The following is a 24,901-nucleotide window of genomic DNA, read 5'->3' as shown; positions in this document are numbered from 1 at the left end:
TATCTTACAGGAAAAGGATGCTCTCCTTCCCTCTCCTTCACAGCAGGAGCTGATGGAGCAATTTTTCATGGTTATTGAGAGAACAGAGTTTGCAGCAGGCAGCAGAAATCTATCTACTCTCTTACACTCCCACAATCTGTTTTCCTCTCCCTGGGGCCATTCTAGTGACTTCAGGTCATGTTCCCAACACACATTAATACAGTGCTTCTGAACCTTAAAAAATGAATCTTGTGCCCTTTTTATAAATGTAAAACATCTCATCAATCCCTGGAGACTGTGATATACTAAAATGGACTTATCTTCTTCATATCCTCACTAACCAAAAAAAAGAGTTTACTGAGCTCTGTTTTCGGCAGTTTACGCTGTGGCAAGTACATATAGCCTCCTTTTGCATTTTCCAAATATTTGATTTTAAAAACTGCATATATCCCAGTTTTGGCAAATCTCTAGTTACTTAACTAAAAGAATTAGAATTGTGGTTTTTCATGTGTGACCTTCTGAGACTGATGTGAAGCAGGATAACACAATAATGGAAGCTCAGTATTTCCCATGTCCTGTTACAAAGGGACTGCTGGGAAGATGTGAGCTGTCAATGACATCAAGCAAATACTCATACTCCAGAGGGGTCAGCACAGAAGCAACAGCGCAGTGACCCTGCTCATGTTCCATGTCTTCAGTAGTGGGAGGCATGGAACTGAGCACATGGACTATCTCCTTCATGTTCACAGTCATATCATGGGGCTCTTGATGAGGAAACAGGCTGGGAACCAGGAAAGGTCTTTCCCAAAACCACAAAATTAGGGCAATCCTATGTTTAATTCCAGAGCCAGACTTCTTAGCTGGGAAAATATTCCTCTTTAGTATGAATAAAATACAATAAATCACTAGAAAGAAGAGCAAAGCATCCAGAGAAATAAAGTATGTGTTTATATGCACACACACAGAGATATACACCCACATAAACACACATCTGCTGAAAAGCTTTCCCAAAGCAATATTTGAAGAGAATTATGAAATGCAGTTTAACAGGCTCACAAGGTAGGGGTAAGTTTGGGTGAGGAAACTTTCTAAATACAGGTGATTTGGGGCAGGGTTTTGAACTTCAAACAGAATGCAGACCAGCAGAGACCTGCAGCTAGTTGCTCATCTCTGGAAGGGCAACTGACCAGATCTAAGGCACAGTAAGAATGAAAAAATATGCTGGAAAGTCAATAGGCATACAGATATAGGTAAAGCAGAGTATTTTAGGTAAGGGGAATAAATGATATCAGGCATATGGATTCCTGGGTTGGTTGGCAGGGTAAACATAAGGTCAGGACAAATACCTAGCATTTATTAAGATATTCATTAGAGAGTCACTGCAGTTCCTGATTAAGGAAATGCTATAACTGTTTCTGAGAAATTATTCTAGTAGCTGTATATTGGACTGATTGGAATAGAAAAACTCAAGATGCGGAATAATGCATTTTAGTGGTCTCAGATAATAAAAGTCTGACTTGAGTAGTTGTTGTGGAGAGGAAGGAGATGCTGATGCTTGTGTGAAAGAATCAAGATCTGCTCTCTTACTCCCCCACAGTCTTCTTCCCTCTCCCTGGGCCTCTTGCATGGCCTCAGAGACCCCTGCAGTTTCATGATGGTGGAAATAGTCATTAGTCCACAGTGCATGCTGCAGTCTTGAAGCCCTGGAGTTGAGACCTCATCTACAGAGATGATTTTAAATGAATGCTGGCTGCCTGATGCAAAAGGGAGAATTTCAATCTATTTGAAACTCCTCATTCAAATAGTTCTCCATCTGATGTCCCTTGGTGTCTTTAATGATTAAATCAAAGTAGGGTCCAAAGATCAAAAAGAAAATACACAGTTAAACTCTGCAAAGGGCATCACCCAGAGGGCTGGAGGCTCAGCATAATTTAAAATAAAGATTCTCAAATGCCTGTCTTCTGGGCTGCACCCTCATCTAAAGCGGGAAAAGCTTTAACCCGACTGAGCAGGGTCAGCCAAGGTCTTGTGCAGGGGTGCTCACCGCAAGCATCCACTCTGGGCTGAAGCGCTTTCCACGTAGTGTTTCAGAGCAAGCTGGAATTCTTCCAAGTCCTCTTCTATCACAGACATTTGACGCTGCACGAGCATGATATGCTGGTGAGAGGAAAGGGTAAGGTTACTGAGGTGGCTGTCAGAACCTCATTCAAGCTGACCCCTGCTGCCCAGCTCACCCTCCTCACAACAACCACCATCCAAAAGTGTGACCAAGGAAGCCCATGACCATTCCAAGTAAAAAAAATTATATCAAGGCTATAATACAGGGGGATGTTTTTCTGGCCTCTAGTAACAGAAGCTAAAGACAGCATCCTTTACAATGATGTATTTTCCTTTTAAAAGCAGTGATGCAATTAGACTCACTGGAGAGGTTTTAAAATTATTTTTATATCAAAATCTCTGGGAGTGGGGCATAGGCACGATTTTTAAAGACTTACCTAAGTTCCAACATGTAGCCAGGCTGGAATCACTGGCCTAGAGTCACTTGCCTAAATGTACAGAGAAGTCCTATTTTGTGCTGCACAGCTCTAGCTTCTTGGATTATTTTATGATACTAGACATATTGTAAAGATAATCACAAACAATCAAATTTCGAAAACAAGTGTTTACTGATGCATTTGCCATGATGCATCAGCTGTTAACAGAGTTCTCAAATATATAACCCACTTACAAGAGGACCTGTTTGAAATGCCATGGCTTTAGGTAGAGGCCCTGTTCAATGGTCACACTGGGTCTGATGCCACCTGCTTCTGTAACACACTATTGCCATTATAGCAACTGTAGTTTGAAGATTTCCCTAAAGATCTGCCTCCGGGCTTCTAATGGAATTTTAGATTTCAACATGCATTTTTTCTTTTTCTTCAAGGTTTGGAAAAAAATTATGAAAGTGCAAATAAATATAAGAATAGGCATCAATCATCACAGTAAATAAAACCCCACAACAAAGCAAAAACAATCTAGAATATAAAGAAAATCACTTTCAAAGTACTATCAGCCATGTAGCATATAAGACCAAGAATAAGCTCCTGGCCTACCATGCCCATTTTCAGTGAATTTGCCACTTCATGTTAATAGTTATTTGTTGAACACCAATTATATTGCAGTCACTATGTCAGGCACACAGTGTGTTTCAACAAGTGTTTCCAATTGTGACAGAGAACTGGCTGTTGGGTTCTGGGTATACAGTGATAGATCAAGATAGAATTCTCATGCTCACAGGGCTTAGTAAAAGAATAAATCAGGCTAGAAAACTTAAGTAATAACATTAGGTGTGGTACCTGGCACATGTAACTTATAAACTGATCAGAAGTCTACCAAATTTTTGAGACGATATTGTTAAAGCTTGACCTCAGTATTAGAATTCTTTGACTGTTCAGGCCTTGATATTATGTTTGGGTCCACAGGTATATATGAGTAGGAAGCAGGTTATGAATAAAGCATTCCCCACCAAGGAGGGTAGTACCCTCAGACAGTCATGGAGGATAATGGACCAGGAAGAATCTTTCAAAAGAACAATGGGCAGCAGGGGTCCTCCCAGAATAGAGATCCAGCGTCTAATCAGAGAACTCCCTCACTGAAAAATACCTTCCCAGCAGGAATTCATCATGGCAATCAACCAGTGAGTGCTGTGTGTTTCCCACTCATCCCTTTTCTGAATGGCAGTTTTTGCGATAACAAGGTAGGGAGAACTTACCTTGTTCTTTATTAGTTTGTCAGACCTCAAGGACTGCATCCTGACCTCACAAAGAAGACTAAACATCATCCAAAGACTCTAGATTTTGAGCTAGAAATAGTAACAGTAGGAAACTTTGGATGATCTCCCTCGTAGCGGGGTCTCTGTGTGTGCTCTATATGTGAAAAGAAGGATGCAAATGAATAGTTGGTGATCAGAAGGCAGGAGGTGTCAGACTCCAAGCTGCTCATTCCTCTTCTCTAGGTGTGCTCCTGGTCTCCATAGTATATCCTCCCTGGCAAGTTCATTGTGGCCAGATGATTCTCACCAACGAATATGACCAGACATAATGTGTGCCACATTTGAGCCAAGACTTAAGGATATGAGCCTTGTCCATGCTCTTTTTTTTTTTTTTTTTTTTCCTTTTCTGTGGAGGAATGAAGGCCTAACTGAGGAACGGGTGAACCTCAAATCAGAGGACCTTGGGGGCTCTGAATCATTTTGTGGACTATTTGTTGGACAAGGAACAAAGTTTTATTGAATCAGAACCATTCCCTGTGTTTGGATCCATTTATCTCCACAGTCTATTTGGATAGGTTCAACAAGTTAACTGTGCTTTGTTTAATTATCTTTCAGGATCAGGGATCAAGAATCAGAAGACAGAAACCTAAAATCACCTCCTAATGTTTTGTGGTAAACAATCAGCATTCCCTGTAAACTCTCCCAGGCTCAGGGTTTTAATATTAAGAACTAAGCAGGGTTAAAGTTAATCTCTGCCAAAATAATGTGAATATGTCCTTTTCAAAGAAATTGGCACAGATTTCTTAGTTAGGCATTTGTGATTAATAATGATTGAGCTGGTTCTCATGGGCTTTCCTAATAAGACATATAAATATATCTACCAAACCACCACAATTCTTTTAGTCTGAAAGCAATACTTATGTGATCCAGTAAGAAGGGCTGTAAAAATGGTCAGAATCCTTTACTACCCAAAGGGTTGAACCCAAGCCCTTCGAAGTATGAATTTCCTGCTTCTGTCATTAAGACATGAATTCTATTCTCACCCTTTAGATCTGGGTTAGTTTTCTAACTTGCTTTAGCTGATAGAATGTGGCAGAACTGATAGTGTTCCAGTTTCAAGTTTAGTGCCCAAAAGACCTATTAGTTTCTACTTTTTCTCTTGGATTCCTGAGAGTGTCATGTGAACAAGACCTGCCAGAACAAGGGTCAGGAAACTTCTATAAATGAACAGATAGTAAATATTTTAAGCTGTGTGCAGGACCTGCTTCCTGTTGTAAGGACACAGATCTGCTATTGTAGTGAGAGAGCATATAAACAAACGGGGATGACTGTGTTCCAATACAACTTTACGTACAAAAACAGGTGGCAGGCTGCTGTTTGCCAACCTTGGTACTAAAGAATTAATGACCACGTAGAGCCGAGTCCCTACACATAGGAGAAAGCTTCATCAAGATCAGCAAGACTGACATGTACCTGACTACAAATACCTAAGAGGCCACTGAGACTGTATGAACCACCCAGGTTAAATTTTCTACCTGCAAAATTGTGGTTATTATTTTAAGTCATAAAGAGTTTAGGGAGGGTTCTTATACAGCAATAGCTGATTTTCTTTTATATGTACCATTGAGAGTACGGTTTGGAAAATTTAAACTCTTGGCTTCTAGATTTTACTTTGCATCCCAAACAAGACATATCTTTCCCTTCCCTGCCTCAGATTTTTCACAAGAAATCAATTTGTGAGGCACAGATAATCTGCCTAAGTTTGACTTTTTATAAGTAGAGCCTTTTTAGTTGTGGGTTATGAGGTTGGGAGAGGAGAAAATGTCCTGCTGTCTTGTTGGCATTTCTGAATATCTCTTCTGTCAAACAGACAGCCTTCAGTTTATCAAAATCTGGTATTCCAAGGTGTGAAGGGATAGTCCAGGGCACTCATCCATGGTAAGATGCTACATTTTTGCTTCTCTGCTATAGAAGTATATCTTTAGTATTTACCTTATGGAAATTTGTTGCACTGGAACTATGATGGAATGCTTGGAAATTCTTGAACTTAATCTGTGTTTGCAGAATTGTACTTGCCAGTACCATAAGGCATCTGCCTTTGATTTCTTGGGACATTTCAAGAAATTTTACCTTTTTAATCTTAGGAGACAGATATTTTAAATGCAACTTATTTTTAAATGTTACTGGCTCTATTTACTACACTTAAAATTGTGTTCCAAATGTGTCTTTAGAGTTATCACAGCCATTCCTGTGGAGTCTAACTGTATCTCTTAACAGCTATTGCAAAGCAAGAGCATCTTTTGATAGTCCCTGATAAATCAGCTGGCAATAGCCCCAAACACTTAAGGGGTATGCTGGAATTGATTAACTTCACAGGACATTCTACATTGGCTTGATGAGGGTTGTGAAGCACCAACAGACATTAGATTTGAGACAGACTTCTACCATGTGATAAGCTATTTTAGTGTGTATAGCAACATGTAAAGAAAAGTTTGAGTTTCTGAAAAGCACAAGAATGTGCTCAAACTTTGCTTAAAATTATCATGACTTTAAAAAACTCCTTTCAAATATGGAATATATCTGAAAACAGTCCTTTGATAAGAAGGGCCATACAAGGCACACAATAGCAATAGGCAGAAAAGATCCAGGTAGATCAGTACAGTGGGCCAGATCCTGGGTGGTTGTTCTGGTTGGAGTGATTCCTATAAGAAGCTCACATTGACAGGTTGATTCACAACTACTGCTTACTTCAAGACCATAAACTATCCCTGAATTTTCAACAAATATTAAAATCATGGCCTAGATCTTCAGATTCAAATTTCTCCCTCATTTATGTTTATTTATTATTTAACTATAGCAAGAATAAAATTGTGAATTATCAAAGTTGTGGTCTCTATAATATGCTTATTTATAAATAATTTGAAACCTGTTAATGTTTTTGTGTATCATTATAGTGTTCTTTTGGTGCAATATTAGAACAAGTCAAAATGTAGTAACAAATCAATGCTAGAACAAGTCAATGTTCTTCATACACATACCTATATATAATTTTTCAAAAATCCTACATACTCTTCCTGGTTTTGTCTTAAATATTTAATTCTGAAAGCCTTCTTTGGACCCCTAAGTTGGATTGTGTCTCTTTGTTGTGCAAAGCTATACTTTTCCATAGTAGTTTTCATCACATTTTAATATAGATTCTTCTTCTTATTATTATTTTTGGTACCAGGGATTGAACTCAGGGAAACTCAACCACTGAGCCACATCCCCAGCCCTATTTTGAATTTTATTTAAAGAAAGGGTCTCAATGAATTGCTTAGCACCTCACTTTTGCTGAGGCTGGCTTTGAACTCGAGTTCCTCCTGCCTCAGCCTTCTGAGCAGCTGGGATTACAGGCATGCACCACCACACCTGGCTTCTTTTGCTTTTAACCATCAACTATGATTAGAATTTTTCTAATAAATTTTATTTATTCATTCATTCTAAAAGAGAATTTGAAATGGCCTTGAAAACTCTAGGGCACTGCACAATTTTTATCTATCTCCATCATCTCATTCTCTCTTCTTTCTTCTTCTTCTTTCTCAAGAGCATGAAGTATAAGTTAAAAATTAAAAAAGAATCGGCTTCACTTTTACTAGCTACATGACCTTGAACAAGTTACATAATCTTTCATTTTAAGTCTTCTGATACAAAAAATTGAAATAATGGCATTTTTTTTTTTTTTTTTTTTTTGGGTGCCATCTGCTTTTTTTTTTTTTTTTATTGTAAACAAATGGGATACATGTTGTTTTGAAATAATGGCATTTATAATACAAAGTTTGGGAAGACTAGATAGAATAATGTATACAAAGATCTTGTGTGTGACAGGTTTGCAGTAAGTGTCATTTCCCTTACTTTGTGCTGAGGAAAAGAATAAGTGGGCTTAAAAAAAAGAAATCACATCCTAGACTCATCATTATATAATGAATGGTTCATTGCTCAGAACACTAGATACGGCAGCTGCTAGGGTTCAGGACTTTCACTATGTGTTCAAACAAGCTTATCGAATAATCTATTCTACTCTCATTTGGGAAATCTCATGGAACCATGATGTTAGCCCACAACCTCACTAGCAAAACGCAGCTCCACTGGAGTGGCTAGAAATCTACAGAACAGTTGGGTAGGAAGTGAGACCGGGGGTGGTAAGTGTAGGTGTTGGACAGCTGGGGATCAGCAATAGTATTTAAGCCTCTCTGTACTTTAATTTCTTCATCTGTAAACTGAGGTCAACCATAACAGCACCTCATTCAGCCACTGTGAGGATTAAGTGAGATGTAGGTGGGAGCGGTCAGCCTCACATTGGCACATAGCGAAAGCTCAGTGAAGATTTGCTTTTTTAAAAAAAATGTAATACAGATTTATTGTTTGCTTTCTAATGTGGAATTTGTTTTTCAAATTCTCAGGCATTCATTAATTGACAAGGAATGATTTCTTCAGTCAATAAATTGTAAAACTGGGTTTTGGCACCAGGATTAACCACTGAATACTTAGTGAGATAACAGTTATTAGTACAAGCTGTGAAATAAGAGTGAAAAATGGAAAACTGAGTATAAGAGTTTTTATAGGGATTGATAGTAATGTATGTACTACATCTAATGAAAAGATACATATTTTTTGATAAATATCTTATTGGTAATTCTGAGAAAAAGAACTGTTATTATGTATCTAATCCCAAAGAGCATTATTAGTTTTACCTCTATACATGATTGAAGATAGTTAAGGAATATTCCTTCCTGCTTCTAAACAATATTGATAAGTAAACCACTTTGTCTAGTGGCAGGAGTGGTGACTGAATTATGGATCCCAAACTGTCCTGCGACAGAGGCGATGCCCCTTTAGAGAACTCTCAGTGCTCCAATTGAGATAGCCAGGTTGCTATGTCTATGCCCTGTTCAAAGGGAAATTCTGTACCAGCCTCAGAATTTTATCAGTTTCAACCTTGGGTTCAAATGCTAGCTGCCCAGAGGCAGAGAGTCATGGGAACAAGCTGATAGTCTTAATTGGGCTGTTTTTACTTCAACTTCAGATCTGTTTATCTTGAAGAAACTTTAAATCCCTTTGATGTTAAAACCTATATAATAAACATGCTGAGCTAGCTCTTGGCCACTACTTTCCTAACAGGTTTATCAGTGATCCACTGAGTCCCAGCTTTTTCTCTATTTTTGTGTCTGCTTGTCTTTTCCTAATCCCCCTCACCGCCTGGTCCTGCCAGCCCTGAATAAACTGTCATGCAGGATGCAACAGTCTCATTCTTAATGTATTTCTTAATGACATTTTTCTTAACGTATGTGTCACTGAATCAGTAATGATAGATGTGCTGATCTTTTAGAAGTGGCAGTGACCTCTCTTCTGTCAAGGCCAGCAAATGGCATGACTGCCACCTCTCACAAATGACCCTTGGATGATTTTTTTCTCCCTCATACACACAGGCAATAATGTCACATTAGGAAATTATTTTAAAATAGATCATTGTCTCTCTCGGTGTAAGAAAAATCACATTCATTTCTTTTTGACTGGAGTATAGTTTTCCCTCCCTGCAAATCTGTGAGATGATAACAGACACATGATCACAAGGCTAACAGTTCCTGTGTCTATAGACTGCTTAAACTGGCTCTTCTTGGTATGGGTGTTCCATACCTCACTCTTACTTTTCCACTGAACTTGATCACTTTAAAATTCAGGGCTCCTGATGAATTAACACAGATCACATACTTGTCTTGATTCAAGTACTGAAAGTGTGAAAAAAATATAGCTTATGTCAGGTGAAAGTGTGCACAGCTACAGGATTCTGATGATAACAACCACTAGTAAACTTTTCTGAGAATCCCCAGGGCTTCCTCTGAAGACTCCCTTTGTGTTCTAAGTTATAGCAGATGGGTAGGAGCCAGAGACGTGGGTCAACAAGACCTTCTCTGAAGTACATATTAGGTTTCCATAAGTCACAATTTATGCATGCAAAATAAAACATGTCCATGTGCTATTTAATTTTTCAATAAGATAATAAATAGTTTTTGAAGAAATTAAATCATATCTTGAAAATATATATTTCTAAAATTTAACTTAGAAATATACTTACAGATTTAGTATTCCCTTCAATAATTTCTTCTTCCAGTGGTTCCAGTTTGAGATCCTTCAGTTAGAAGAAGAGATAGCAAGAGGATAAAACCAGAAATTAGATAACTGAAACCAACATTATATATTCATAAGGTAGTTCATTCATCATCAATATTGAACCAAAAGAACCTCATTCCCTAAAAGGAGATGAAAAAATTCTGATATTTTAAAAATTGAACTGTTTTAACAAAGACTTCTTCCACCCATTTATATATCAGTTGTAAGGATTTATTTTAGATGTGTTCAATTTGTTATTGCTTTAAGCTTACTTCAGTGATGTCATTAGAGAGCTACGTTTAGGAGAGAGATATATGAGTACAGAGAAGGGAAGCACAGAAAGGTAAAAAGAAAAAGTTAGAATGACTAGACCTAACAGGATCGTTTCTTTGGCTGTGAGTATTGCCACATTTCTACATTTCTAGGGAGGTCATTATAGACATTAGTCTATTGTTCTAATACATGTACACAACAGCACACATACTGCTATGTTAAAAAGAACAGCTATTAAGAAGTAAATGAAAATACTATTGATAGTCACAAAATAAAGGACTTCTGTAAAGACCTTAGCATCTTCTGAGATCAGCAATGGATAAGACTACTGTCCCCCATGAAACCACAGAACTTCATTCTGTGAATATATATTCTAGCATTTCTTCCAAGTGAAAATTATGCACTATAATTCTTTCAAATGGATAAGAAATCCATTTGAAAGTTCTAGAAATTCTATCTGTAATAATAAGCCTGTCAATAATGGTGCTATGTAGCTCTAGCTGTGTGCCTCTGCTGCGGTGGGGCTTTAGGTAAGTGACTTAACTTGTGATTTTTAACTTGGTAATTACATTTACTGTTCATTCTGCCTTAAATTCTCCTGTCCTAGGACTTCCTCTAACTGCTGCTTCTCACCCTTTGCCATCTCAGTTCAAATGTAACCTCCTTAGAGAGACTTTCTCAGATCACTCACTTTGAGGGTTCTGCCTCCATCTTGATCTTACTGTCCTACTTTTCCTTCACGGCATTTCCCCCTATCTGATTTTACCTTGTTTCTTTTATTTGTTTGTCTGTCTCTCCAGATACTAAAGATCCCACAAGTTTGATAACTTCCATATTTCCACTGTCAGAACAGTGCCAGAACCACAGTAGATACTCAATGAAAACTGAACAAATGAGTGGCTGGATACATTCCCTATCTAAGTCATAACCTTTCCATGAGGGAAAAATTAAATAATAAATATAGATGTAAATTCAATATTAAAAATCATTCAACAGATGGAAACTTTGACATAGTAATCACCTTGAGTATTTTCCTGACACCACCTACTTTTCAGTTCTACCTTCTTTGATTTAAGGTAAGAAAAGCTTAAAACAAATTGTATAAATTGAGGTCTTCTATTACTCCCCTTGAAGTGAGGATGTCCTAGGATCTGATGATAGGCTGAGGACTTCATGAAGGAGAAAGAGGTCTTATTGTTGTCTTTGTCCCTGTTTTGTTCATTTAACATTAAAGGAATTTTCTGCAACATTCAAGCAAAACCTAACATAAAACCTCAGTATATCCACATTAAATACAGAGACTAGAGAGGACAGAAGGAAAATCCGAAGAAAACCTGCAGAAAAAAAACAAGTGTTGTTTTTCTGCCACATGAATGGAATTAGGCTTGGTTTACAGTGTAGAGAGAATTAGTCATAAATACTTAATGGACAGAAAAGACAGCATATGTTCCACTGCAGGGACACTGCTTTTTAATGGGGAGATTAAACCCAGTGTTAACAACTGCGGGAAACAAGGCAGCAGTGAGATGACATGCTCTTGGCCACAGATGGCAATTGGGTAGTTTTCCTCTGAAAAAACTAATTCAGCACAGTACAGAAAAAGTTGTAGAAGAAAACTGGACTTGGACTGCTTCTCACTTGTTAAGATGGCTCATGCTGAGCTCCACACAGCTGGAGCCCAGGGCTGGAAACCATCCCCTTCTACTTTCAGCAGGACTCCCAGACACAGTTCTCCAAATAAAACTTCCTCATAGGAAGGGAGGGAGACAAAAGTTGGGGAAAGAAAGAGACACGACAATACCTGAATTTAAAGTTGAAAGAAAAGAAGTAGAACAAAAGAGAAGACCTAAGCATGATCCATTCCTTTAAAAGTAACTATATAAACTTCAGACACCAAATAAAGGCAGTTTTGCAAAGTATTTCAAAATCACTTTAAAAAGAGGTATGTCTACTCTTTAAATTAATCTAATTATGTTTAACAACAGAATCTTTATATTTTAATAGGGTTTCTTTTTCAAAAAGGGGTCCTGAATTTTCAGGACTTCCAATAGTAGAAAACTAATTTTCATAGCCAGTGTTTTTCCATTTCGACTCATACATCAATTAATGAAAAAGAAAGAAGGGAAGTTGATTCGCATTGAGCTCATAGTTTAGGCATTTGTTCTAGTAAGTGTCCAAACTTAATTAATGAAGATGCCCTGTCAGAGGGACTGGAGCTCTCCACAGTAACCAGTCACATCCCCTTGACCTGGCTCTTCTTTGACAGAATCTCCTTTTCAAAAGCCTTTCCCTTCCTTAGGTTCCTGAGCTTTCATTTGTGTGAAGTTAGCATTTAGGACCTTAACCTGTTGGCCTGACTTCTCTCCTACTAACTGGGTACTTCAGTCTGAGTGTCTTACTACACCTTGAAATTGATGCATCTGAAAAACTAGTTTTCCTTCTCATGACCTAAGAAATTATCTTTCACTTGTCTCTCCCTCTTCCATTAATGTAATAATTATCTCAGACAAATCAGTCAAGTCCTCAGACTCTTACCTGAGTTCCTACCATGCCCATTCAATGGTGCTGTTAATTTCACTTCAAGTCTTTCAAATCTGCTTTGTTGTTGTTGTTATTATTTTGTTTATCTTATTAACTTGATCTGGGCCAATTCTTGCTATCCCTGAGCCCAGTGGGTTTAGGTGCACAAACTTGCTTTTTCATGCCATAGTCTAAGCTGGTTTCAGGGGGCTCTGAACCTAGTCTTCTCTTGTTTTAATCTGTTCTCATTTTTTGATCCAGTTTACATCTTCCTGCATAATTTTCTACCTAAAAGATCTTTTTGGCTTGTCACTTATAATAAATGTCTCTTGTAGTCTCCAAGACCACATCTACTTCCCTTAGTCCATTACACAAGGCCACTCAAGACTGGCTGCACTCTGTCCATACAGCTTTCTTTGTTACTACTTCCCCAGATAAAGACTCTGAACAGAGTGGATCTAGTTGACTGCTGTTCATGCCTTCACTGTAGATCAATGTTTTACTTCTCCATAGAAAGTATTAGTTTTTCATCAGTTTCTCAGCTGATCAGCATTTATTCCAACCTTAATGATGCTTTTCTTGGAGTGGACTCACCTCTCTGTTTCACTCAGTGCTCTAGGACTGTTAATTGAGGTGTTCTCCCCTCCTCTATACAAGAGGCCAGCATGTGACCATAATGAGACCAAACTCTCCCTCCTGGGAAGTGGAATCTTGAGCAGAAGGTGGAGAGAATGGAAGTGTCTAGAACTCACTTATTCCAGTAGAGGTAAACTGAGAGGTTAAGTATTTCTTGTTACGTAGGTCTTAGGAGTTATCTTCTGACTTTTCCTGAATTCAGGTCTCTAACTATCTGTTGATTCTGTGGGAAATTCCATATCCTTCCAGAAAATTCTCAGTTTTATTAAATTACATTGGTGATTTCTGTTGCTTGGAATCAAATTCCTAATTGATTCATCAATTTTAAAGCTCACCTTAAACTTTCCTGCACATGAGACCTTCCCAAGCTTGCAGTGACACTCCCTTGGGTGAACACCTGTAGATGTTAGCATCTGATGCATTCCTTTGGCACAACTCAGACAGTCAGCAAATATTTACTGAGTATTATCTATGAATTCAGTTTTGTGCTACCCACACATTTTTTAAAAACACTATCTTTTAACTCTGTGTCTTTAAGAATACAGCCTGTTTTTTACAAATATATTATGGATTCCTTAAAGTTAGTGATTCTCTCAAACATAAATATTCCTTCCTGGGTGCCTAGCATTCGCAGAAGACACATTTTATTACTGATTTACAAAGCTTGCCTCTACCATAAAACAGTACTATCACTATATTTTGATATGAACTAAGACTAAACTAAAGACTCTCAGGACTTCAACTAGGTCATCTCTAAAAGCTGCCCTAAGCATCATTCAAGGTACCCAGGTCACTTGATGACCTAAGAACCAGGAAGTGTAGCTGATTTAGTTAATTCCCAACCCTGTATCTTATTTTAGCTATAACTGGCAGCAAGAAGAGTAGAGAGAATTAATGTGAACATTTGTATTTGCTTTAACAAATAAATAAACCACCACCATAACATCATCAACAACAACAACAATAGAACAACAACCATAAATTACTACCAAGCAGTCATTCTTGACATTGCTGGAATCCTGTTATTCTATTCTTCAGGCACCCATGAATACTGAGGCAATGAGGAAAACTGGGTTAGAATAACTTGAAAAGTTGAAGAGAGAAGAAATAAAAGAAGCACACACCTTCTTTTCCAGTCTATCAATTAATTTCTGGAGTCTGTTTATCTGGGTCATCCACTGGTTGTCTTCTTCTAGCAAGCCTTGGGAGGAATCGGGAGGGCCACATGTTAAATGTTAGAGTAGAGATGCTTGGTTATCTCTCCTTTAACCCAGAAGGAGAAATGCAGTGTCACTGACTTGTAAACACATTTAAAAAATGTATTCCTGTGAGTATTTTCTTAGCTATTGATTCACAGAGGTGTGCGTATTCCAGTGGATTAATTTCTACAAGACTGTATTTTTTGATTTTGTTTTTGTTTTTGATGTTGTTGTCTGTATTGGCCTTTGATGTTCAAAAGCACAAATCCTGCTGAGCCAGTTTTACTACCCCATAGGTAGTTGTTTTTCTTTTGAAAAAAAAAAAAAAAAAAAAGGAAAGAATCAATAATTCTAAACTTACTTGTAGGGGCCTGGCAGGAACCAGGAAAAACAAACCTCTGACCACAGAGGGTATAAATTGCTTTAATCAAGAAGGAAACACAAGAGCAAGATAGCTGGTGCCTCCTTTCCCAGGGACTAATTTGAGTACCCAAGGACTCTGGTCCCTAATCACAGCTTGTCAGTTTAGTTTGCAGACTGGAGACTGTTGCTTTATATTCATATATATGAAACATATATGTATGTGGTATATATTACATATATATATGGATGCATGTATATATGCATATATATTCATACGGAATATATATTTGAGTATCTAGCACCAGGTTCAACATTACAGAAACTCTGTAGCTATTATTAGTATTACTTTGCAAAGGCTCAGAGGGAAGAGGTGTGGTCTGAGACTCCTGCACAAATATCCTGGCTCCGTTGTGTATCCTTATTTCGACTCAGAGTATTTTCACAGGGGATTGCTGAATTAATGTTATTTAATATTTCTTGAAACGAGAATGTGATTTAATCCAAAAGTATAAAGCCTTGTTTCAACCTGGAAGGAATGAAGACAAGACTTTATAAAGGGGTGGAGCTTTACATCAGAATTTACTTCTCCAGCTAACATCTTGGGGAAAACCCCTCAAAGACCACCAAATAAATTATGATGCAAGAATGAGCATTAAAACTGCCACACAGGAGTGACTACTGGGGCGGGGGGTACACGTGGTTTAGGTTTACTTTTTAATTCACAAATTAGTTCACGTATTTCCAATATAGGTTGTTCCTAAAAGCATTTAAGGTGGCTGTCATGTCAATGTCCCTGATTCCAAATGGTGAAATGTGAAGAATGATCTGTTTTGCCTCAAGAATCTAGCATTATCATTTTCAAATTAGGCTTTGCAGATTGTATTTTTCCCAATTCTTCAATTTTTTTTTTTTTTGATACCAATTTTTTTTTTTTTTTTAACCTAGGGGTGCTTAACCACTGAACAGCATACCCAGTCCCTTTTTAGATTTTATTTGGAGACAGGGTCTCGTTGAGTTACTTAGGGCTCTACTAAGTTGCTGAGGCTACATTTGAACTTGCAATCCTCCTGCCTCAGCCTCCTGAGTCTCTGGGAGTATAGGCACATGCCACTATGCCTGGTTCAACTCCTCACTTTTTTCCTGCTGTGTATATGTATTACATACCCTTTACTGGCAATTTTTCAGTACTTCCCAATACAATGGCAGAACATATTTCCCTCCCCATTGTTACTGGGTATGGAAAGTTCGCAAACAAGATGTTATCTGTGGTTTTAAATGTGCTTGTGTTTTGGTCTGGCTCCTTGTGTTTCTGACACCAGTAATGAAAGCTCTCCAGCTGTCACTTATCCCAGAAAAGGGCTAAGTGAAGAGCAGAGCAGAACTCAACCTACTGTCCTGGAGCCACATACAGCTGTTCACAACCCAAATCACAACCTACTACAGAACCATGAGAAAGTAATACAAGTATTCCCAGTTGTAACCAAGGAGATTTTGAGGTTGTTTCACAATAAAAATGGCCTGATATTCTATGTGATCTCAGACAGTTCATTTAACTTTCTGAGCATTGGTTTGACCAGCTGGAAAATGGAAATGGATGATATCTATCCTATAAGATGTTGGGATAAAATAAGACTGTGTTCAAGAAAGCAACCTGTTAACTTTCAAGTGCAGTCAGAATAATAAAATACATATACTTATTGGTACTTTTATTTTCTAAAATAAACTGCAGTTATTTAAAGATTCATTTGTGTTAAAATGACATGTTCAAGTGAAAAATGCGCATGTATATATGCCTGCCTTATACACCTCACTCCAGTATTTGGCAACATTTAAGTTTCTTACCTCAGGTTGCTTTAAAACAATTAAAAATGATATGCTTAAAATGTAATAACCTAAGAAGTATTAGTAAAAATTAACCCAATAAATCTTATGTTGTATTATGAACTTCATAAATACCAGCTATAACTAATCTTAATGTTACAGGAGACAAACGTCCTTTCCCTAAGATGAACTTAGGGCATGCTTAGGGAGGCCTGGAGATCTGGAGCACATTAGGGTGGAGCCTAAAGAGTACCTCTGGGCGTCAGTTGTAGAACTAGAGGACACATCTTTGGGGTATGGGCAGATGGAGTGCCTTCCTCCTTGCTCAACACCTCTGTGTGCTTCCCAGGCACAGCCGCTAGGATCCGACAGAACTGGGGGTCAGGATCCCCACCCACTTTGCAATGCCCTGCACACTTTACCACTTCAGGGTCAAACTCATTTGGTAGAAAGGCTGTGTTCCATTTCTCCTGTTGTCTGAGCTGTTGTCTGTTGAATGATCCACTGGTAAACGCAAATTACATGGAATATAACGAAGAAAAACAACACAGGCTGCATTACCTGGACCACTGACATTAAACTGAGGGCTGTTGGGAGAGAAGCTGTTGTGTCTCTGGACTCGACGGCTGGATCGCTTGCCAGGCCACTGAATGGACAGGACTTCTGGCTTGGCTGGCCCTTGCCTGGGACAACAGAGAGAACATTGAGCCTCATTGTCAAGCCTTCAGCACCTTGCCTCCAGGACAGTCTCCAAGCATCCGTCACAAAGGTTTTCTAGGGCACTGAAAGCTTATGAGAAGTACTGCTTGCAGATGTGCTCCAAAGACCCAGGGTGATTAGGACTATAGCATGTGAACCTGAGGAACAGAATTCTGGGCATTTTTTATTTTTAAATTTAAAAGTCTTAAATAAAAACAATTTTGTCATTTGTAAATTAAACAAAACTTCTTTTCTTCATGGACCAACTCATTAATGGGGAAAGTATGTGTGCATATGTTGCTGTTGTATTTTGCTCAAATTGAGAACACCTATGGAGTTTTCTTTCCTTAATCCATTTTTTAAATTTAATTTTTGATCCAAATTATATATCTGCATATTTTAAAAAGTCTTATTTCAACAAACAGAAGCTCATTCCTCCTATGTCTAAACCCTACCCCTAGTCCTCTTTCACAAGCTAGATTTTTTAGCAAGTTATTATATTGTGTTTACTCTTTTATTGGTATGCAACATGCTTAAATTTCCATCAATTTTTTTAAATTTTAGGCTTTATCTATTAACTTCCCAATACATAAAGCTCAGGCCAATGATATATACATGGAAATGTCACAGGAAATGCAAAAGGTCTGCTTCAAAGGATGGATTCTGCTGGGAGAGAAGCATTTTTCTTTTCCTTATTCTTTGCTGATTAGAATGTAGGTATATTGGTTGGAACATCAACAACCATCTTGGATCATTGAGATGAACTTGAGAGTGGAGGACATGCATTCAAGATGTGAAAAAGAAAGAAGGTTAATGATAAATCTGTAGAGATGCTATGCTTGCCTTAGGCTGCCCTCACAGATTTCTTTAGTAGGAGATAATAAAATTTTATGTATCTAAGTCACTATATATAATATTTCTGTTATAGGTAGACAGATCTAATACTAATTTACTCATCTAAAAATCTTTATTTTCTACCAGCTAGGGAGTACACCTTCAGTTATTCTACTCTGTTGGCTTAACCCTCCCTTGTTTTGGTGGAAAATATCCTTTAATTGCTTTATAATGTCACTATTAAAAAATCTGATGTTTCCTTGATAACTTGTACATAACCTGGTTTTTCTCTCTGGGGAGTTTTGCACACTTATCTTTGTCTCTAGGATTCTGAAATTTCATAATGTTATGCTTTTGTGTTGTAATTTTGTTATTTGTAATAATGGGCTCTTCTGTTCTATTAAGCTGGAAACCAATGTCCTTATTCTGGAGACTTTTTCTTCAATTATTTTATAATTTATCTCCTTTGTTCTTTGTCTGGAAATGCTATTTTGAAAACACTGGCCCTCTTGGACTGACCCTCTAGTTTTCTTATTATATCTTTCCTGTTTTTCATTGCTGTGTGGAGATTTTGTTACATTTTTATTCTGAAATCATTCTCAGAGAATTTCATTTTTGCAATTGTACTTATAATTTCCAAGGGTTCCTTTGTGAGTTCTGAATGTCCTTTTTTTTAACATCATCCTGTCCTGAATTCATAAGTGCAGTATAGCTTATTAGGTTTCTGAGGGTATTGATAATTTTCTTTTCAAAGTTTTCCTCTGATCTCTGGAAAATGTTTCCTCTGCTTCTTTCTCATGTTTGATTCATTCCTTTGGTTGTTCCCACACGTTTCAGAGGGAAGAACAACAAGGCTGACTGAAACCTTTGCGTGTATGGTGGGGATTGCCAACTCATAGCTTCCATGGTGGAACCGACTGGCTGGGTCCATTTATCAGAGGAACCTGATCCAAGGTACCATAATATCTTTTCTTTTGAAACATAAGAATAACATCCCAACTGGAGTGTATGAGCCTAGCTATTAATGATTTGGAAGCTGAGCATGCAAAGCATTATAGTATAGCTCTAGAATGTCCCCCAAAGTTTTATACATTGACAGTTTAGTCCCCAGTTGATGGCACTATGAGAAAGTGGTGGAAAATTTAGGAGGTAAGGTCTAGATTTTGGAGGAAGTAGGTCACTGAAGATGCGTTTCAGGGTTATATCTTGTTCCCACCCCTTCCTCTCTTTCTCTTTGCTTCACGGCTGCCAGGAGGTGAGTGGTGTTGCTCCACCACACTCCCTGCCTTGATGTTTTGCTTCAGCACAGACCCAAAGTGACAGCATCAAGTGACCATGGACTGAAACTTTTGAAATTGTGAGCCAAAATAAATCTTTCTTCTTTGAAGTTGATTTTCTCAGTTGTTTTGTCAAAGTGGTGAAAAGCTGAGTGATATAGGAGGTTTCAGATCTACTATTCAGTATCAAAGTCTTCAACTATACGGTCTTACTTTTCAGTATTGTGCCCTGAGTCCCATTTGTGCCAGGTTTACTTCTGCCCACCTTCTTCAGATCGCTCAGCTCCACAGTTCTTTAGATTGGGGAGGGGCGATGATTTATGGCTTCTAACAACTTGTCCATCCTTTCACCTCACTCTCAGTTGCATATGGCATGATCATTTTTGAGCTTTTCTAGAGTTTCTGCGATGCCCATTGCATTGCATTGACTCTCATGCCACCTACTTGTTTCAGCTTTCCAAGAACTTTTAAATCAGTTTCCAATAGATTCATCTTCCTTCCAGTTTTAAGTTTTTACTCCTCTGGCTCTTCTGTCCTTCTTATTTTTAAGGGATAATGTTTTGTATCCAGGTGCTTTTAATGTCGGGTTGTGAAGGGCTAGGGAGGGAGAAAAATAAATCATATATGTTTGATCTCTAATCTTTTAACTAAATTTCCCTATAGATCTTCCTGGTGCATAAGAAAACCCAACTTTCCGCAGCTTTGGTGGTCACAGGAATGGGTGATTATTTCTTTATGTTCAAGCTACAATAGAACTGTGTGAAGCTTTATAATCACTTATAGGGGAAAATAAAGCTTTTCTGTCTTTCTATAATAGACAGCTATTGAGAGGAGGAAAATAACTTCTGAGCCTGGAAGGAATCATTCATATCCCTGGATAGAGAAGAACTCTGGAAAAGAGATCAGACTTGTAGATTACATTACACAAAGGAAATCTACATGTAATTAAACAGGGTTCCCAGGAATGTAGCTTGTGAGAAAGAGAGGTTTATGTAAGAAGACAGGGGTCCTCTAGAGAGAAACTTCAGTATCATGTAATGATTATTCTTGTCATTGGCTATTAAGTTCTTCCAAAAGACATGGAATTAAAGTGGCTCCCGCTTAGTCAATTTGCCAGGACAGATACAAAGATTGTTATAGGATGCCATCTGAAAATCTCACCTCTGTGGCATTCCAGCTGCACACATCCCTTCTCTCTGAAATTGCCATTTTCACATGAATAGACACAGACTTTTTGCCCAACACAGCATGTCTAACTCATTACTGCAGGATGAATGATACTGCGTGATTCTGCCCTGGGGCTGATAGATAGAATAGATGACTTCTCCAAATTTGCTATATCCCAGTAAGTCTTTGTATCTCTAGGTTTCACAGATATTAAATCCCAAAGTAATGTTGATGTTGAAAGGGAAGCACATTATTACAACTGAAGGGATTTTAATGAAGCCTGTGTGTTACATCAGAACATCATGGAATCTTCCTTTACAACATAGAGACTGATGAGTTTTGGATACACCGATTTAACTTCTCTTTTCCACATGTGTTCTCTCTCCTTTTTCTTAAGAGTCTCCCACCTACATATCATAGATTAATTTTCTTTAAACCTTGGTTTCATTAAATTGCTCTTTTGCTAACAACTACCAATGACAATCTCTGGTAGAATTAAGTCTGAATGCATCTGGCTAGTTTTTAAGATCTTTTAAAATCTCTGAAGTCAGTTACATTAGTCACCTCGCTTTCCCAGCTCCTTACCAACTGCTCCTCTGAAAGGTTCCCTTTACTTAGAATTCTCTTATACCAAGTGGAGGAGAACAATGTAAAGTCCCTGCTATCTGGAAACTCAAAGTCTAATGGGGGAGATAAATAAGTAAGGGGCTGAGTAGATTTGAATAGAGGATACCTTGGAAGAACTTGCTCATACAGTGGGAGACATGAAATCCTATTTTGAGAGCAGTAAAGGCTTCCAGAGAAAGTATTGTCCAGTGACCCAACAAACTAGGAGGAGTTAGATGAGAGGTGGGTAAGATGGGATGAGTGAGGCTCCAGATCATCTCAGATTATCATTGTGCCATTCAAATTCATCCTATTGACCCAGTGTGTCTTCAATCCCCATAGTGCTTTCCATTGGCATCTTGATGGACATCCTGGGAAAAGGACAGCTTTGCTCTCTGTTTCACTGGTGTGCTCTCTTCACTTTGGTTTTGGGTAACTAGCCAATAGGAAGTACAACTCCTTTAGGCTGGGGTTAATTCATGTGCTTCTGGTTCATTAAAGACTTCACATCAGATGTTATGCTCACAAACCCAGAGTGGTACTTTTTTTCTATTTGCTTATTTATGCATTTATTTAGAAACGTTCAAGAAGGAGTAGCACAGATTTGGGGTGGAATTTGGGCATCCCTGGAAGCCTTAGTCAAATAGCATACAATAACACTCTGTACACTGACATTAGATCTGCAATAATTCCTATTTGTTCAAGTTGGCTTTGAGTGAGAAATCTAGAAATAAAAGGTCCTCTAGTTTCTTCCACTTTCCTTAAACTTTATTATTATTCTCCTCTTCAGTAAGCACAGCTGATATGCAGCTGTTGGCAGCATTCACAAGAGTTCAAGGCTAGCCTGTGGCCTAACACAAAGAACAGTTGCTCATTAAACATTCATTGTGTGATGACAAATGCGCAACACAACTTTACAGGAGAAACCAGAGAAGAGAATCAGAAGTGCAGATGAAGAGGAGGGCGGAGGCTTTTTCAACTTCTTCTCAGGTGGTAAATGATTGATTCTAAAAAAAGGAGAATTCATTTTATTTCCAGAAAATCTAAACAAAAGAAACAACAAAAGAGGCGTCACTTTCTTATTAGGAACATGAAATCAGTTTCATTGTGCTTCAAGACATTCAGTTATCTTCTGCTCAAAGCTGAGAAGTTGGGTTGTTGCTTTTCTAAAACTAATTGTTACTTTTTGCTATTTGATATGAACTCGCCCAACACAGTGAGAATAGAGTTTGTACTGTGAAGAATGATGTACAGATCCATTGAAGGGTGCATCCCTGTGTTCGTCAGCTGCACAAGCTCATTAGATTCTGGAATTATAGGCTTTTTTGTTAGAATTTGGTGGTGCTCACTCATTTTGACACTGTAAACACATGGTTGAAAATTTCACTATTTTCTGGAGATGTCCTAATAATTACGTATCCATTAATTTGTTTAGAAAAATTGGTCCTACAAAACAGTCTATGATCAGCCTGTTCAAAAAAACTTACTGTGTTGTTCTGCCCAATTTAGGATGCAAAAGTTAGATAAGGCACATCTGTAGGTTTAAAGGGACATATCAGCTAAAATATGTTGCAAGAGCAAGAGTTTTGCTATACCCTTTTCTAGCTTACAAGGTATGAACAATAACTCAAGAAAGCACCAACTGTTGGTTAGAATTATTTTCATGAGGAGGGCGGAGGAACATGGCAAAATGTAACAATTAGTTTTAGGAAAGCAACAACCCAACTTCTCAGCTTTGAGCAGAAGATAACTGAATGTCTTGAAGCACAATGAAACTGATTTCATGTTTCTTTACAAACTTATTACATAGATTTCTCTTTAGTATTATTGTCTTTATTTATATAACTATTATAATATCATTCTTATTCTCAATGAGACCTATTGGTGGTACTGAATTTTAAAATCTTTCCTATCATTTGTTTTTCTCCATATTCTAAAATAATTAGGTTTATTAAATTCTCAAGTCTGTATCAAGGTTTACTTAATCTGTAATGACCTTTCCCATCATTTATACTCATTTGTAAGACAAGTCTCATATTGTACAGAAACTCTACAAAGTGGATTTTCATCCTCTATCTATATTTAATCTTTTACTTTTCCAAAACTTACTGGCAATTTCCCTCCCTTTCTAAATATTTATGACTTGGTACTATATAGTTTTGGTGTCTGTGTCCTATTTATATTAGGTTTTAGACTCCTTAAGGATTGATATCATGTTAAATATATCTTAACATCATCCACATTTCTTTTAATGTCTTTTAATGCCTTCTCCATCTTTTTTTTTTTTTTTTTTCTTTGCAGTGCTGGGGATTGAACCTAGGGCTTTGTGCTTGCAAGGCAAGCACTCTACCAGTTGAGCTGTCTCCCCAGCCCCATCTATTATTTTTTAATGAATTATTTTTTGGATAGATGATGAACAGAGGGAAAAAAAAGTAAATGATGTTTTTTAAAAGTAAATAATAAAGCAAGCACCCAGTGGAGGTTCTTGTTATTCCTTTTAAATCTATGAATTCTCAATTTAGTTTTCACTAGTATGAGTATAATGACTGTTTAGTTTTCCACAAACACAGAGACATTGTATTGAAACATTTAGTTGCCTTTCTTGACGTGTTTGCTCCTCAGTAGTTTCCATGGCACATTCCAGGGAATTCTGGAGAGACTGCAGCTGATTCAATGTCTCCTTCAACAGAAATCGAGTCACAAATTGTTCCAAATTGGAAGCTTCTTGATAGTCCTAAGGCAACAACAACAACAAAAAAAAAAAACAAAAAAAAAAAAAACCAAAAAAAAACAATCAGAAGTATGGAGGGGGAAAAATAACGAGGGATAGTTTTTTCCTCTGTGTACCTTTTGACCTGAGACAAATCCTGGAAAGGGAGGGTGGAGAGAAGAGAAAAGATGTGGTGCCTTGGAGGAGCTCTCTCCATCTATCAGAAATGGAGTCAAAGAGCTGCAGAAAAGACTGGATTATATCACTACTCATTGCACCTGCCCCTCAATTAAGTAAAAGAAACAAAAAAACAAAAACAAAAGAGAAGAATTATGAAATAGATATTGGTAGAAAAGGAAAACAATAATCTGTGAGAAGAAAAGATTGGAGCATGGCTGCCACGTTTCATTTAAATGATGACCATGCCGTGTTTTTTTTTTTTTTTTTCCCCTCTATTACCAACAAAATGCAGTCATGTTTCAGCAATTGGCTTAATTCCATCTTGATATATTTATTATGCTTGATTCGTATTATGATGAATCCAGAGGAAATGAGACTGTTTATTTTAAAATTCAGTATGTTAAGTCTTGGAATATTCCAATGGTTTACTAAATCTGCTCATGTCTCTCTCAGTAATTTTACCTGAAGCTCATTTGCAGCTGTCTCAGTCAGGAAAGCATCATTCTCTCCTGCAGCCCTGGGTCTACAGGCAGATCACTGCAGTCTTAGTTGCAGTACTTGCTGAGCTCAGCAAGGTAAGTGGGGGCTGTGAATGGTACCACCATACAACTCTACTACCCTCTAAAGTCTCAGGGAGAACCAAGGAAGAAAACCTGATTAGCAAGAAGGAAAGGGCAACAGAACCACTCTTTCTGTTCATGGGACCAGTCAGTTAAATCTATTTTCTATCGTTAAGTGG

The 24,901-nt window shown here is 37.7% G+C and overlaps 1 protein-coding gene across 1 annotated transcript in view; it reads right to left on the bottom strand.

Annotated features, from left to right (window-relative positions):
• NECAB1 (N-terminal EF-hand calcium binding protein 1) overlaps positions 1–24,901 on the bottom strand; it is a 147,239-nt gene that overhangs the window by 9,953 nt on the left and 112,385 nt on the right. The window contains exons 6-10 of the mRNA XM_079143806.1: positions 23,870–24,006; positions 17,251–17,372; positions 14,431–14,507; positions 9,843–9,896; positions 2,024–2,136 (exon numbers count right to left, since the gene is read on the bottom strand). Coding sequence (XP_078999932.1) covers positions 2,024–2,136; positions 9,843–9,896; positions 14,431–14,507; positions 17,251–17,372; positions 23,870–24,006 — 503 coding nt within the window. The remainder of the gene's footprint in view (positions 1–2,023; positions 2,137–9,842; positions 9,897–14,430; positions 14,508–17,250; positions 17,373–23,869; positions 24,007–24,901) is intronic.

The sequence above is a fragment of the Sciurus vulgaris genome, assembly GCF_902686455.1.
Source record: "Sciurus vulgaris genome assembly, chromosome: 1".
Classification (NCBI taxonomy): domain Eukaryota; kingdom Metazoa; phylum Chordata; class Mammalia; order Rodentia; family Sciuridae; genus Sciurus; species Sciurus vulgaris.
The sequence above is the reverse complement of the archived record's forward strand: the minus strand, read 5'-3'. Positions and strand labels throughout refer to the sequence as shown.